Raw genomic sequence first — 12,232 nt, forward strand, 5'->3', positions numbered from 1 at the left:
CATGTCATGTGTTTCAGTAATTTGTAGTTTATATATAATATTACTTTAGCAACTAGAAAAAAAATATTTTCAAGTTTGAGGAGGACCCAGAGAATAAACATTACGATCATTCCTCCCTAGCATTGTCCAGGAAGGAGTCCAACCAAACAAGCCCTGATGACGCTACCTGAACCCTGTCATAGCCGGCTTCTTTCCCATGCAGGACATGAAGTTCCCAGGCTGATTCATTAACTCTCAGACTGGGACTCTGGAAGTGGCTGTGTGAACTCCTTAACTGTGAAGTACATGAGGAAAACTTTATATGGGAACAAAAGTGTAATAAAGCAAATCACAAGAATGTCAATAGCAAGTATCTGATGTGCCATCAAAAGAAGTGCTTTGTAGAATGAGCACAAGTCTAACAAATTCAAAGGTAGATTTGTGCCAGTAGTTTCTTGGAAAACAGTCAAAGGATCTTTCCCAAAGGCAGTAAATGAGTATCTTGTCTTCCCACATTGGCATTATCTAAAACCCTGAATTGGACACAGAAATGCACCCCATATTAACTTCATGAAATTGAGCATTAACTTAACTTAACTTAAGTTAAGTTCTTAACTTAACTTAACTTAACTTAACTTAACTTAACTTAACTTCTCTGACCCTCAGCTTCTTCATCAGTAAAATGTGAAAAATAACAGTGCCTACTTCATAAGGTTATTACATGGACTAAAGACATGCCTCAGCTCAGGCTATAACTCTCATCTCAGGATGTGGCACCTAATTGAAGTCCCAGTAAACATCTGCTGTTAAAAAATGATAACAGAAATCAAACATGCAAGGGCAAAACAGAAACAGAAACAAAGACAACCACAGACAACTCTTTATGTGCTAAAACACAAAAGCATTAAATAAAGGTTTATTAACATCATATCGAAGACACATTATATCATATGTAAGCATTACATCAAATTCTGTATAATAAGACACAAACAAATACCAAGCAAAATTGCTATGGTAGTATAAGTTACCATTAAAACAGGAAAGTTCTACACAATTAAGAGCAGCTTAGCAATACTTTGTCAATTATTCATCTTCTGTCCCTAGTGCTTGATATTTATCCATGTCAGAGAAAACTTGTTTATATATAGAAAACATATTTATGCAGGCCAAGCTTTAATACACTTTAACTTTCCCCAGTTTTAGTAAGTTACTCATCATGTATGCTATTCTGGTGAAATTCACTAAGTAGCACTAGAGTTCACAATCATACAGGTGGATGTGGAAAAATGCATTCACTGGGTACCAGATGTATCTGAGTTTTAATTTCAACTCCATCTTGTATTAACTTTGTGACCTTGAGCACATTATATAATTTATTTGTTCTTTGGGTTCCCCCTGTGCTTAATGAGAATACAAAATGTCTTCATCTCAGGGTTGTTATGAGGATTAAATAATGGCATTTCAAACGCTTGGCACTCAGTATGTGCTTAAAAGTTGTTAGTTTCTCTGCTTCTCCAAAAAGGAATCTAGGAGATCATCACCCTTCTCATTTTACCAATGAGAAAGCTCAGGTCCACAGAAGTTTTAAAAAATGCCCAAAGTCCCACTTCTGCACTCTTTCCTCTGCTGTCCTCTTATTAGCTTGCTTAACTTCAATAGAGAAGAGAAAACTCAGTGGAATAAAAAAAAAATATTTTCCTCTTTTTAATATAGGTAAGCCACCAAGAGACTTTTAAAGTAGGAGTGAGTTTTATGAAAGGTAATAAGTAGTCTAAGAACTGTTTTAAATCCTCAGAGCTATCAAAAACAGAAGTTCTGTTCTTCCAAGATTTCCATAGCAGAACATAAGTATTCTGTATGCTTTGGCACCAAAAAACTCCAGAACTGAGTATTTATCTGCACGTTTTTACTCAGGCCTCTCAGAATGCTTGCCCATGGAACTGGCAAAGGAACTGGCATTCAGTATTTAGAGCAGCCAAGTTTGCTCAGCCCACAGCTGTATTTGAAGCACAGCTCTCTATCATTAGTCAATGGAACATGTACAAAATGCAATTTAGATGTAAATTTTGTGATTCTTACCCTGCTTTCATATCTCTGTCATCTTTTCCATACCTGAAGATCACCCCAGGACAACCCAACAGAACCCGTGATCCCGTGCAGAAGAGAAGGCAAAATTCTGCAACCTGTAATTTACAGCTTGACCGCTTTATTTGAAGGAGAATGACAAGCTTTATTTAGCAGGAAGGAGATATTCAATACTACTCTTTTAAAATAGTCAACCAAGAAAGAGTCTGCTATTTCTTTAAAAATGTTTTTAAAGTTATATTTTACCATAAGAGAACTGGTTGAATTTTATTTGGTTATTTAAAACATATACATATGGTTGTTTGTCTCTCTCACTTGAAGTCCTTACCACATCCAGAAGAGCTGGAAACATCCAATGTTGCTAAAGCTACTGTAGCTACTGTGATACATGGAAACTCAACCATTGGAAATGGGCCATATTTATGACTAGATCAGTTGCTCTTATCAAATTGCTCATACAGCAATCTATGTCTATAGTTATAACTCTGACATTGGTTAAGCCACAATCTTGTTACTTCAGTTGTATGGACCCGCAGAGCACAAACGAGGTCAGACAAATGTAGATGCTTATGAGACATTTCCCAGTGGTTCTTGAGGGTGGCATGCTATTTCCAAAAACTGTTGGTCTGGCAATGTGGAAATTATCAGGCCTACATGATGAAAGAAACTAATATATTAATCCTATTTAAATAGGTCTGAGTTCATTTTATAGGAAGGGATGAGAATAAACAATCAGACTTCTATGCCAGTGATGTATTAATATACTTGGTTCTGTTTATTATAAATATTTTCTCTCAGAAACACACTACTGTCAGAATTATAACAATTAAATGTGGGCATTTTGGGGTTTTTTTCAGTCTATCTTAAAACAACTATTGGTGTTATTCTGTTAGATCCTATTTACACAAATTGAAAAGATTATACCAAAAGGTAATTATAGAGAAGAAACGGATATTTGTTTATTTCCAAGTCAAGGCATTTGATTGGGTATTAGTCTTGGCAGATATTTATAAGAAAAGAGAAAGACAAACTACATTTTGAAGTTGCCCCTAAAAACTGACCAGTTTCAGACATTAATACTACTAGACTCAAAAACAAAGTAACACATCCATCACACCCCCTCATTGTAAGACAGTTATTTTTTTCAAGACTATTTTGTCTGGATCTCATCACCCATAACCAGTACTGATCTGCTCTGACCTCTCTGTTTTACACCTCTGTTTCAATTCAAAACATTATTCCCAATTCTGAAGAGGCTTGGGGCCTGGCTATATCCCGGGAGGTTACTTGATTGTGTTCCTGGCTCAATGTCTAGACGACATTTCTAACAAATTTCAGGGAAATCTTACACTGTCTTGCAAGCTCTCCTCTGTAGCATAAAGGGATGATGAATTACATTCTGGCACGTCATCCTTAGCTCAGTTTTTTAATGGATCTTTTACTAGGAATCAATGGCTTTCCCTGCACTGTCTTCCTCCCCACAATACTGTGGGATAATCAATCCCACCCTCTCTTTGTTGGGATTTAATAATGACAGTGTAAGATGTAACCGTGCCTAAGACCTTGAACTATTCAATCTTGAGCTAATGGTTTTTCCATAACAAAGATCTACAGCCTTTTATTTCTTTTACACTTAGAGTGAATATTTACAAATATCTTTGAAAGAGTTCTAAGAGTCAATCTGGAAAGGCATTCTAAAAGACTTTATTTCTGAACTTTGATGACTATTTCTCAACGGTCAGGAATGGGGAATGTAAAGAAAAATGAAGGAAATCTTGCCCAGATGCATGATCAACCACTCCTGGGAAATGAAAATGTCCACAAAATGTCCAGAATTGCAGAGATGCAATTCTGGCAGAGAGGATGGTGATCCAGGTCCAGTGCTCCAGTGTAAGGTTGCATGAAAGGCAGAATGCAAACATTAATAAAATCAAGTTACACTGAATCTCTTATCTTGACTTCTTAGACATCTCAGAGAAAGAAGTGAGATAAAACTGAACTTCTCTCCACACCCCACTTCTCTCCGTTTTCCTTTCTCCTACTTCCCACTTTCAAAACAACAAAGGCCCAAATCCCCAAAGACCCTGTATTTTTCAGGCTAAAACTCTCCGGGGAAACAATGGTGAGTGTGTCCTGATGCTTTCCAGGTCATTTAGATGACTACATATAAAGGCCAGTTAAAGTCTGGCAGTGGTCACTCTACTTGGTCATAGGGAGAGGGCCAGAAGGCAGGTTCCCAATCGAATGAATCTCTGTCACACCATATCAGAGTTGGGGGAGGAAGTGGCTGGAGATGCTCCAGATGACCTTGTCCTCCAAATTAGACACTTGTTTTTCTTTTGTTTTGAAGTGAGCCAGTGAATAAAGACAAAAGAAGTACACTCTGGGTGAGTTGTCCCATGCTTTCTACAGTGAAGAAGTGTTTAAGATGAAGTCCTGAGTGGACATTAAAGTGGGAGTAAAGGAATCTGGATTCTAGTCTTAATTGGGCCTCAATTTCCTCATCTGTAAAATGAGATGGTAGAACTGATAATCTCTAGAAGCGATTGGTGAAATATTGGAAGGAATACTGGACTGGTTTCAGCAACAATGAATCCCTTGAATTATATACAAAAGTGTGTGTGTGTGTGTGTGTGTGTGTGTGTGTGTGTGGTTTTATTGAGTCAAACCATTAAGAATCATTAAGCCTTTTTCAAACTCTAAAGTTCATCTTTGTCATCTTTTAAGTCTCTTCATCTTACACAAATTGTAATTTTTTCAAATGTGTTCTGAGTAATGAAAATAAGTGCTTTTCAGCACTAACCCTTTAATGCATGTTTAAACATTTAATCTAGAAATTGATTATAAGGTAATTGAATGAAGAAAATAATCTGTCATAATTCTTATAGATTCTGGTTAGTTTTAGATTTTAAAAAAACAGGGCTTATAATTAAAGCAACTGACTAATGATCTCACAGCCTCAAGTTTATATGTGCAATGCAAACCTAGATTAGAAATACTTGTGTCTCTAAAAATAACAAAATGTCCACAAAATTTTTTTTCTTACAAGTTTGAAGTGGTCAATTATGGGTAACACATACATTCCTAAGGAAATCTGAAATGGTCTTGAAGAATAAGTTTCTTTGAAATAGTAAGTAACACAAAAAGTGTACTACTTTTTTTGGAAAATGATTCACAAAAAAACCCTTTAAACCAAGAATTGGTGATTTATATTCTGGTCAGGATTTTGGAGTCTGGGCAATGCCATTACTTAGCTGTTTTGACTATGAGAACTTTTGCAAATTTATTCTGACTTCTATGATCTTTAATCTCTTTTCAACACCTGAAAAATAATAAAGATTGTAAACTAAATGTCCTTAAAGATTCTCCCCTCCCCAGTGATGTATGACAATACTTGGGACTCTAAATGCCCTGCTGTCTGTAGAGCTATCGTGGAGCTGAATGAACACAAGGTGGTGCTTTCATATTAGCTACTTTCTAGTTCTTTTGTTAATTAAGAACAAGTTTTTGTTTTTGTCCCCAGTTTAGCCAAATGCTCCTAAAATAGAAATGCAGTAGTAAATAAGAGAGCTTCATTTTTAATAGGTTCCCCTTTCTTTAGGAAAATGGTAGAAATTTCACCATGTGTATTTCATTTTTCTAATAATTTCAAAAAGGCAAATTTTGCTGGGACCATGAAATAATTTTGGATTTATCCAGACTATGTAGAAACCACCATCACATCTGACTAAAAAGCAAAACCTTGGTTAAATTGACTTGGCCTGGTTCCCAGGTTTCCCAGGCATTAAGCAATATCTGAAAGTTAAGTCTGTCACCTTCAGAAGCTGCAATAACTCTTTCATTCACTATAGTCCCACTTAGCACATTGTTCTGTAATAATATATATGTGCCTACTATGAGAAAGTTGATATTTATTCAAAGGCAGCACATTCATAACTTAGGATACGACATCTCTGGGATGTTGTCAATTTTAAAGTCTCCCCTTCCAAGTTGGTTGGTTATATAACCATGGGGTACTCCTCTTTATCATTTAAAAAATTCTTTCAGGTGTCATTACTGTTGTGTACAGATATGGTCACTTGTTTAGATACCTTAACACTGAGGATTGGATGATAACATTTTTAAGGAACTATTTTCTCCTAAGGTAAGCAGAGAATATTTTATAAGGACCACCACTCACACTACCTTAACCATAGCCATCTATACTCCAGAGCAATGTTGCTGTTGAATGCCTACCATATGGAGGCAGTGTCAGCATGCAGGGGCAGTGTAGGGGTAAAGAGATTACACCCATCCACACTTAGAGTAACAGCACTTTGGAATCATAGAATTCTACCAAAAACAACCTCTTATGATAGAAGGTATCTGACAATGTCATCTCATCTAAATCTATCATGTAATGTTACAGATAGGAAAGAGAGATGATGGGAGGTAAGATTTCTTAACGTCATATGCTTTAGGTGATTGTAAATTCCAGACTTTTCTGACTCCTGGACCAATGTTCTCATAATACCTCATGATTTATGTATAGAACCTATGGAGAATGAAGCTACCTAAAAGTGCCCTTTGTTCACGGTCTCTTATAAAAGATTTCTGTTATTATTTGCCTAAACTGCTTCTAACACCCGAAATTACTTTCAAAAAACCCATGAAAAATCAAAGTTAAAAGTAGTAGACCATTAATGCTATGAAACAGCAACTTTCCTAGTTTTCTTCTTACTAATCAAAGTCCTGATTGGTGTTTGTTGTGTCAGCTAGAGATTAAAATAATTATTTAACTATTTTGGTAATATTGAAACTTACTTGAAATATCCCAATTTTGTACTTAAAATCAATGCTTATAATGTGATGTATTTTATGTTATTAACGACAATTTGTTGAATAGTTATCAAGTTAGTGTTTGGCTTCTCCTATTCTTTTAAAACAAGTCTATTGTAGCTCTCTCAAATCTCATAACAGCTGGCTCCTATTCAATGTCAAAAATACAAATTTTAATAACTATTTCTAATGCCATAGTAACTTTAGAGAGCGGAGGCATCCCTTTTTAACTACTAAAAAAGGGCTTATTTTGGTGCCAAACTACAGAAGATGCAGTTTTGAGGACAGATTAAATTGAATACACCAAAGTAGCTGCTTGGGAAAAAGAACAGCATATAATCTAGTATCTTTAATTTTATGTACATGAATATAATGTATGTCAACTTTGTACATGAGATACATACAGTATTTAAACATTTTACTCAACAAATAAGAATTTACAATAGCAATATAACTGACTAGAGGGCTGTCCACTTAATAATACTTAGATTAGATCTGTACTTTAACAGGAAAAGAACTTAATAGTTTACAATCATAGAAACACTGACATTTAAAACAAGAATTTATAAAATAATTTATATATATATATATATCCTAGCATCTATAGAGAGGAATGATTTGCATTTGTGGGTGTGTGCAATGAATGGTATATTTTAAATTTTTAGGTAATAAAATAATTTAGAAGCAGTTCATGCAGGGGTCAAAGCAAGGAATAGCAAGTTCCTTCAAGAAGTCCTCTATCTTTGACACCAACCGGCATCAGACACACACTAGGTACCACGGGGCACTCTAGAACAAGTCTCCTTCAAGAGTTACTTATTAAACATCAATAAACACATGTTGATATCCTTCCTTCCATAGTACAAGTACAGGTCACAACTTCTCTCAGCTGTGGGAGTAGTCAGTTTATACTTAAAGTGATTTAATGTCCCTCCTGAAGTTCTACGTAATATATCTCTATCATAAGGTAACTAACAGAACTTCCTAGTTTTCACAACCTTACTCTGATACTTTACAGAGTGCCCCCCATGTCCTATGACATAAACATCCAGCAGGTAAGATTTGCCAGGCTGAAGACCTTTAATTGTTTCTGTGGTCACTGCTTTCTGCAGGTTTTGACTGTGGAAATATTTACAGAGGACCTTTTCTGACTTCTTCCTTATATCTGGTCCTAGGCATTGGTTTTGCTCTCTTTTCTTCTGGTCTTCATTGTAGTTATCATCCACTTCTTTTTTGTAGATGCAAAACTTGTTCCTTTCCTGAGTGCCTAGCCAAGCCACGGTGGCCGAGGAACAGGTACGGAGCTTGTCAAAAGCTTTGATTCTTGTGTCTTCAGGAAGAGAGGGAAATGACTGCTTAGTAGGCCTTGTGGTAGCTAGTATTTTCAACATAGATGCTCCCTTCTTGTTTCCTTTCAGCCGAATGAGGTATTTCGCTTTAGGTTTTCCTCTAAGCTGAAACTGCCGAATGCCTTCCACATTCTGAGACAGAAGAAGTTTCCCATCTCTTCTCACTTGGATTTGGACAGCATCCAGACAAGAGTGAATAAAGAAGGTGACTTTCTGGTGAGAAGAGACTGGAGCAAACCGTAGAATCTTTGCTCCCTTCCTTTTAACAAATACATCTGTAACCTTCCCGTCTTTTAGCTCGACTGTCTTCTGTTTGGCTTCTTCCTTGGTCCTGGCAAAGGTGCCTACATAAGCGGTGCTCATGTTGCTGTTGATGTTGACTACAAATACATCAAAGTAGTACTGCGTGTCAGGTTTCAGATCAGAGACAGTAAAGATGTTCTTGTTTCCTATGCAGATTTTTTGAATGTCAACCTTGGGCCTGGAGTAGACATGACGCCCCAGTTTTGGAGAAGGCTTTGCTTGGAAGCCGCGTTCTTTACCTGAATTATCTGAAGGAAATCCAAAATGGGCAAAGTCAAAGGGACTGAAGTCTAGACCAGGTTTCGGTGCCATCATAAAAGCATCATCTGCACTCAGTTTTGCTTCCACTGCACAGAGACTTTTGAAATTGTGCTCTTTGTTGATGACCACACAGTACTGAATGGGTTGTTTCAGCAAAGAGGCAGTGGGGCTCGGTTTCCAGGCCAAAGTGACTGTGGTGCGCCCCAGGGAGGTCACATCTACTCTTGGGTCATAGGATAACTCAGGGTATGGCTGATCAGATTCTGGAGTTGTTGTGGCATATATTTTGAAATGTGTGTCTTTCTCTGTTGAAAGAAGATCCAACTGATATAAACCAGATGGGGAACTAGAAGATATAAAATACTCAACATCATTGCCTTTGTAGGAGAATAACTCAGTGCCTTCCTCATTAATGATCTGCTGCTTCTGCTGCTCAAGAGGTTCCAGATCACCTAGAAGATACACAAGAAGAACAGGCTACTGTCAGGGCATACACTGTGGCTTGCTAACCTTAACTTATGCTTTTATCTCATTTTTTCTCATGAAAATAATATATGTTCATAAGTAAAAGTATTCATAAATGTATTAGAAGTAATATTTATTTTGACCATTATACATAATGCTTTCATATATGTGTAAGGCATTTCTGAATTTAAATTATTTCTTCAGAACAGAAGGCAATAAGTAAAAATTTTAGGTCAGAGGCTGTAAGCTTTTGAGAAATTATTAATCCTATCAATCTGCTTATGAAAAGAATTTTATCAGTTTGCATTTGGATGGCTAGCCATTTTGCTAATTTCACTATTGTTAGAAGGACTAGACATTCTGATTAAAATACAAATATAGAACCATCCCAGCAACCCAATCACAGCTGGTCTTCCCTGGACGCCATGAACCACACTGTCCAAACCTTCTTCACTCCTGCCAACACCAACTGTCCCACCGTCCCTCCAACTATGAGATGCTGAAGGGTGAGCATGAGGCGGATGTGCTGGGGGTGCCCCGTAACACTGCTCCCCCAACATCCACTGTGATCCACATCTATACCGAGATTTCCATGCCCGACCATGTTGTCTGGTCCCCTTTCAACATCCTTTTCATGAACTCCTGCTGCCTGGGCTTCATAGCGTTCCCCTACTCCTTGAAGTCTAGGGACAGGAAGATGGTTGGCGACCTGACCGGGGCCCAGGCCTATGCCGCTACCGCCAAGTGCCTGAACATCTGGGCCCTGATTTGGGCATCATCATGACCATTCTGCTGATCATCATCCCAGTATTGATCTTGCAAGTCTATCAATAGATCAAGAGGAATCATCCGGGCCAGGGGCTCTGCCCGTGACTGGTTTCCCATGAACTCCACCTTCCATTCCTCGCCCTGCCCCGAGCTGAATCCTGTATCAGCCCTTTATCTTCACACACTTTTCTATAATGGCATTCAATAAAGTGCACGTGTTCCTGGTAAATAAACAAATAATACGAAATAAAATACAGAATATAAAGTACCAGTAAGACTGTCTGGCCAGGTGTCATGGCTTATGCCTGTTATCCCAGCACTTTGGGATGCTGCAGCTAGAAGATCACTTGAAGCCAAGCCTGGACAACAAAGAGGGACCCTGTCTCTACAAAAAATAAAGATTAAAAAAATTAGCTGAACACAGTGGCAAGTGCCTATAGTTCCAGCTACTTGGGAGGCTGAGGCAGGAGGATTGGTTAAGCCCAGGAATTCAAGGCTGCAGTGAGCTATGATTGCACCACTATGCTCCAGCCTGGGCAACAGAGCAAGACCCTGTCTCAATAAATAAATAAATAAAGGATCGTTTAAGGTGCATTGTATAGAACATGCATGCAGGAATAACACGGGAATAGTATTATAGCTAAACCATTTTTTTCCATCGTTTGTTACTATAAGCATCAGATATCACACAGATATCAGTGTATAGATAAGTTTCCACGGCTTGGTGAATGATTGGATAGCTACAGTAAGAAGAAACCTTTTCCAGCTTATCACTGCAGGTTGAAAGTGAGCTACACAGAATTTCATATTCCTAAACCATGGGATAAACACAATCATCAAACAGGTATATTAGCATCAAGATTTGGCCAGGTGCGGTGGCTCACGCCAGTAATCCCAGCAGTTTGGGAGGCAGAAGTGGGCAAATTGCTTGAGCTCAGGCATTCGAGACCAGCCTAGGCAGCATAGTAAAACCCCGTCTCTACAAAAATACAAAAAGTTAGCTGGGTCTAGTGGCATACACCTGTGATCCCAGCTACTTTGGAGGCTGAGGCAGGGGAACTGCTTGAGCCTGGAAGGTGGAGGTTGTAGTGAGCCAAGATTACACCATTGCACTCCAGCCTAGGTGACAGAGCAAAAGCCCATCAAGATTCATTTTCTGTATCTTGGTCTACTCCCCATACATACTTCCATAATTTTCCTAATTGCTTTCCAATTTTCCTAATTGTTCCTCTTTGTAACTACTATGGCTCCCTGTTAGCCTCTTTTGTAGGGCCTTCATCTTTAACCTATGATGCCCTTAAAGAGCCTTACTCCAGGGCTCCACACAGACTCTTCTCGTTTCCCTTTTATCTTATTATTTGCTCCCCATCATCTGTGTCTTCTTTAAATCTTAGCCCACTCATCCTACTAACTTTGTTTTCATCTTGGCCTTTAACTGCTGCTAAATGCCTCTCTGTTTCCACCTCTTATTCCCTGGAGATCAGAGGTTCTTAACCTTGGCTGTAATCAGAATTACCTGGAGGGTGCGGGCTAAAAATCCCAATGTTCAGACCTCACCCCATGGCAATTAAATCAGACCTTTGCAAGATCTAGGCATCAGCGGTTTTTAAAGCCTTACATGAGATTAGGGTGCTTAGGCAAGATTGCAAACCACAGCCGAAGAGGTTAGTCCAAACCTCTCCCCTTCTCCTCAATCTGTCAGTCCCCCTACCTGTCTCTCCTAGCCTTTGATTTTACCAGGGTCAATGTCATCTGATGCCACCCTCCCACTTTCCTTGTCTCCATCTCATACCTCCAGCTTCACCTGTGCATGCTACTTTTTCTTACTAACACACAGAAGGTTGTATGTTTCACAAGCCTTAAAACCAACCACTCAAAGGTCCAGGGTCAGACCTATCCTGCTGCTTACCTGACCCTTCCCCACTCGTGTCCTCTGGCAGCTCCTGGAGGCTCAGCTTCCACTCCAGAGGTGCATCACAGGGTGTCACTGTGACTGATAATGGAGTATTGTCTTCTTCAACCACAAAGAAATACCTGTGGGAAAGTGGGCCAGGTTAAACTGTGGTAATTTTTTCTAACATACACAATCAAAACTTACTGGAGAAATCATTTGTGGTTTTTTCATTGTATAAATTTTATAAAATTTTCATCAAATGTCACTGTATTTTCACTTAACAGAGAATAAAATTGGCTATTTGACACAA

At 38.3% G+C, this 12,232-nt stretch overlaps 1 protein-coding gene across 3 annotated transcripts in view; it reads right to left on the reverse strand.

The window, feature by feature from the left end:
- Positions 1-3,001: 3,001 nt before the first annotated feature.
- The window catches only part of NDNF (neuron derived neurotrophic factor), a 42,003-nt gene continuing 32,772 nt past the window's right edge, over positions 3,002-12,232 (reverse strand). For all 3 annotated transcript variants that reach the window (XM_017497578.2, XM_037727505.1, XM_017497577.2), the window contains exons 3-4: positions 11,938-12,062; positions 3,002-9,247 (exon numbers count right to left, since the gene is read on the reverse strand). In XM_017497578.2, the coding sequence (XP_017353067.1) occupies positions 7,854-9,247; positions 11,938-12,062 (1,519 nt within the window). In that variant the 3' untranslated portion in view covers positions 3,002-7,853. The remainder of the gene's footprint in view (positions 9,248-11,937; positions 12,063-12,232) is intronic.

This window comes from Cebus imitator, unplaced genomic scaffold (genome assembly GCF_001604975.1).
Source record: "Cebus imitator isolate Cc_AM_T3 unplaced genomic scaffold, Cebus_imitator-1.0 Scaffold233, whole genome shotgun sequence".
In the NCBI taxonomy this organism is placed as follows: Eukaryota; Metazoa; Chordata; class Mammalia; order Primates; family Cebidae; genus Cebus; species Cebus imitator.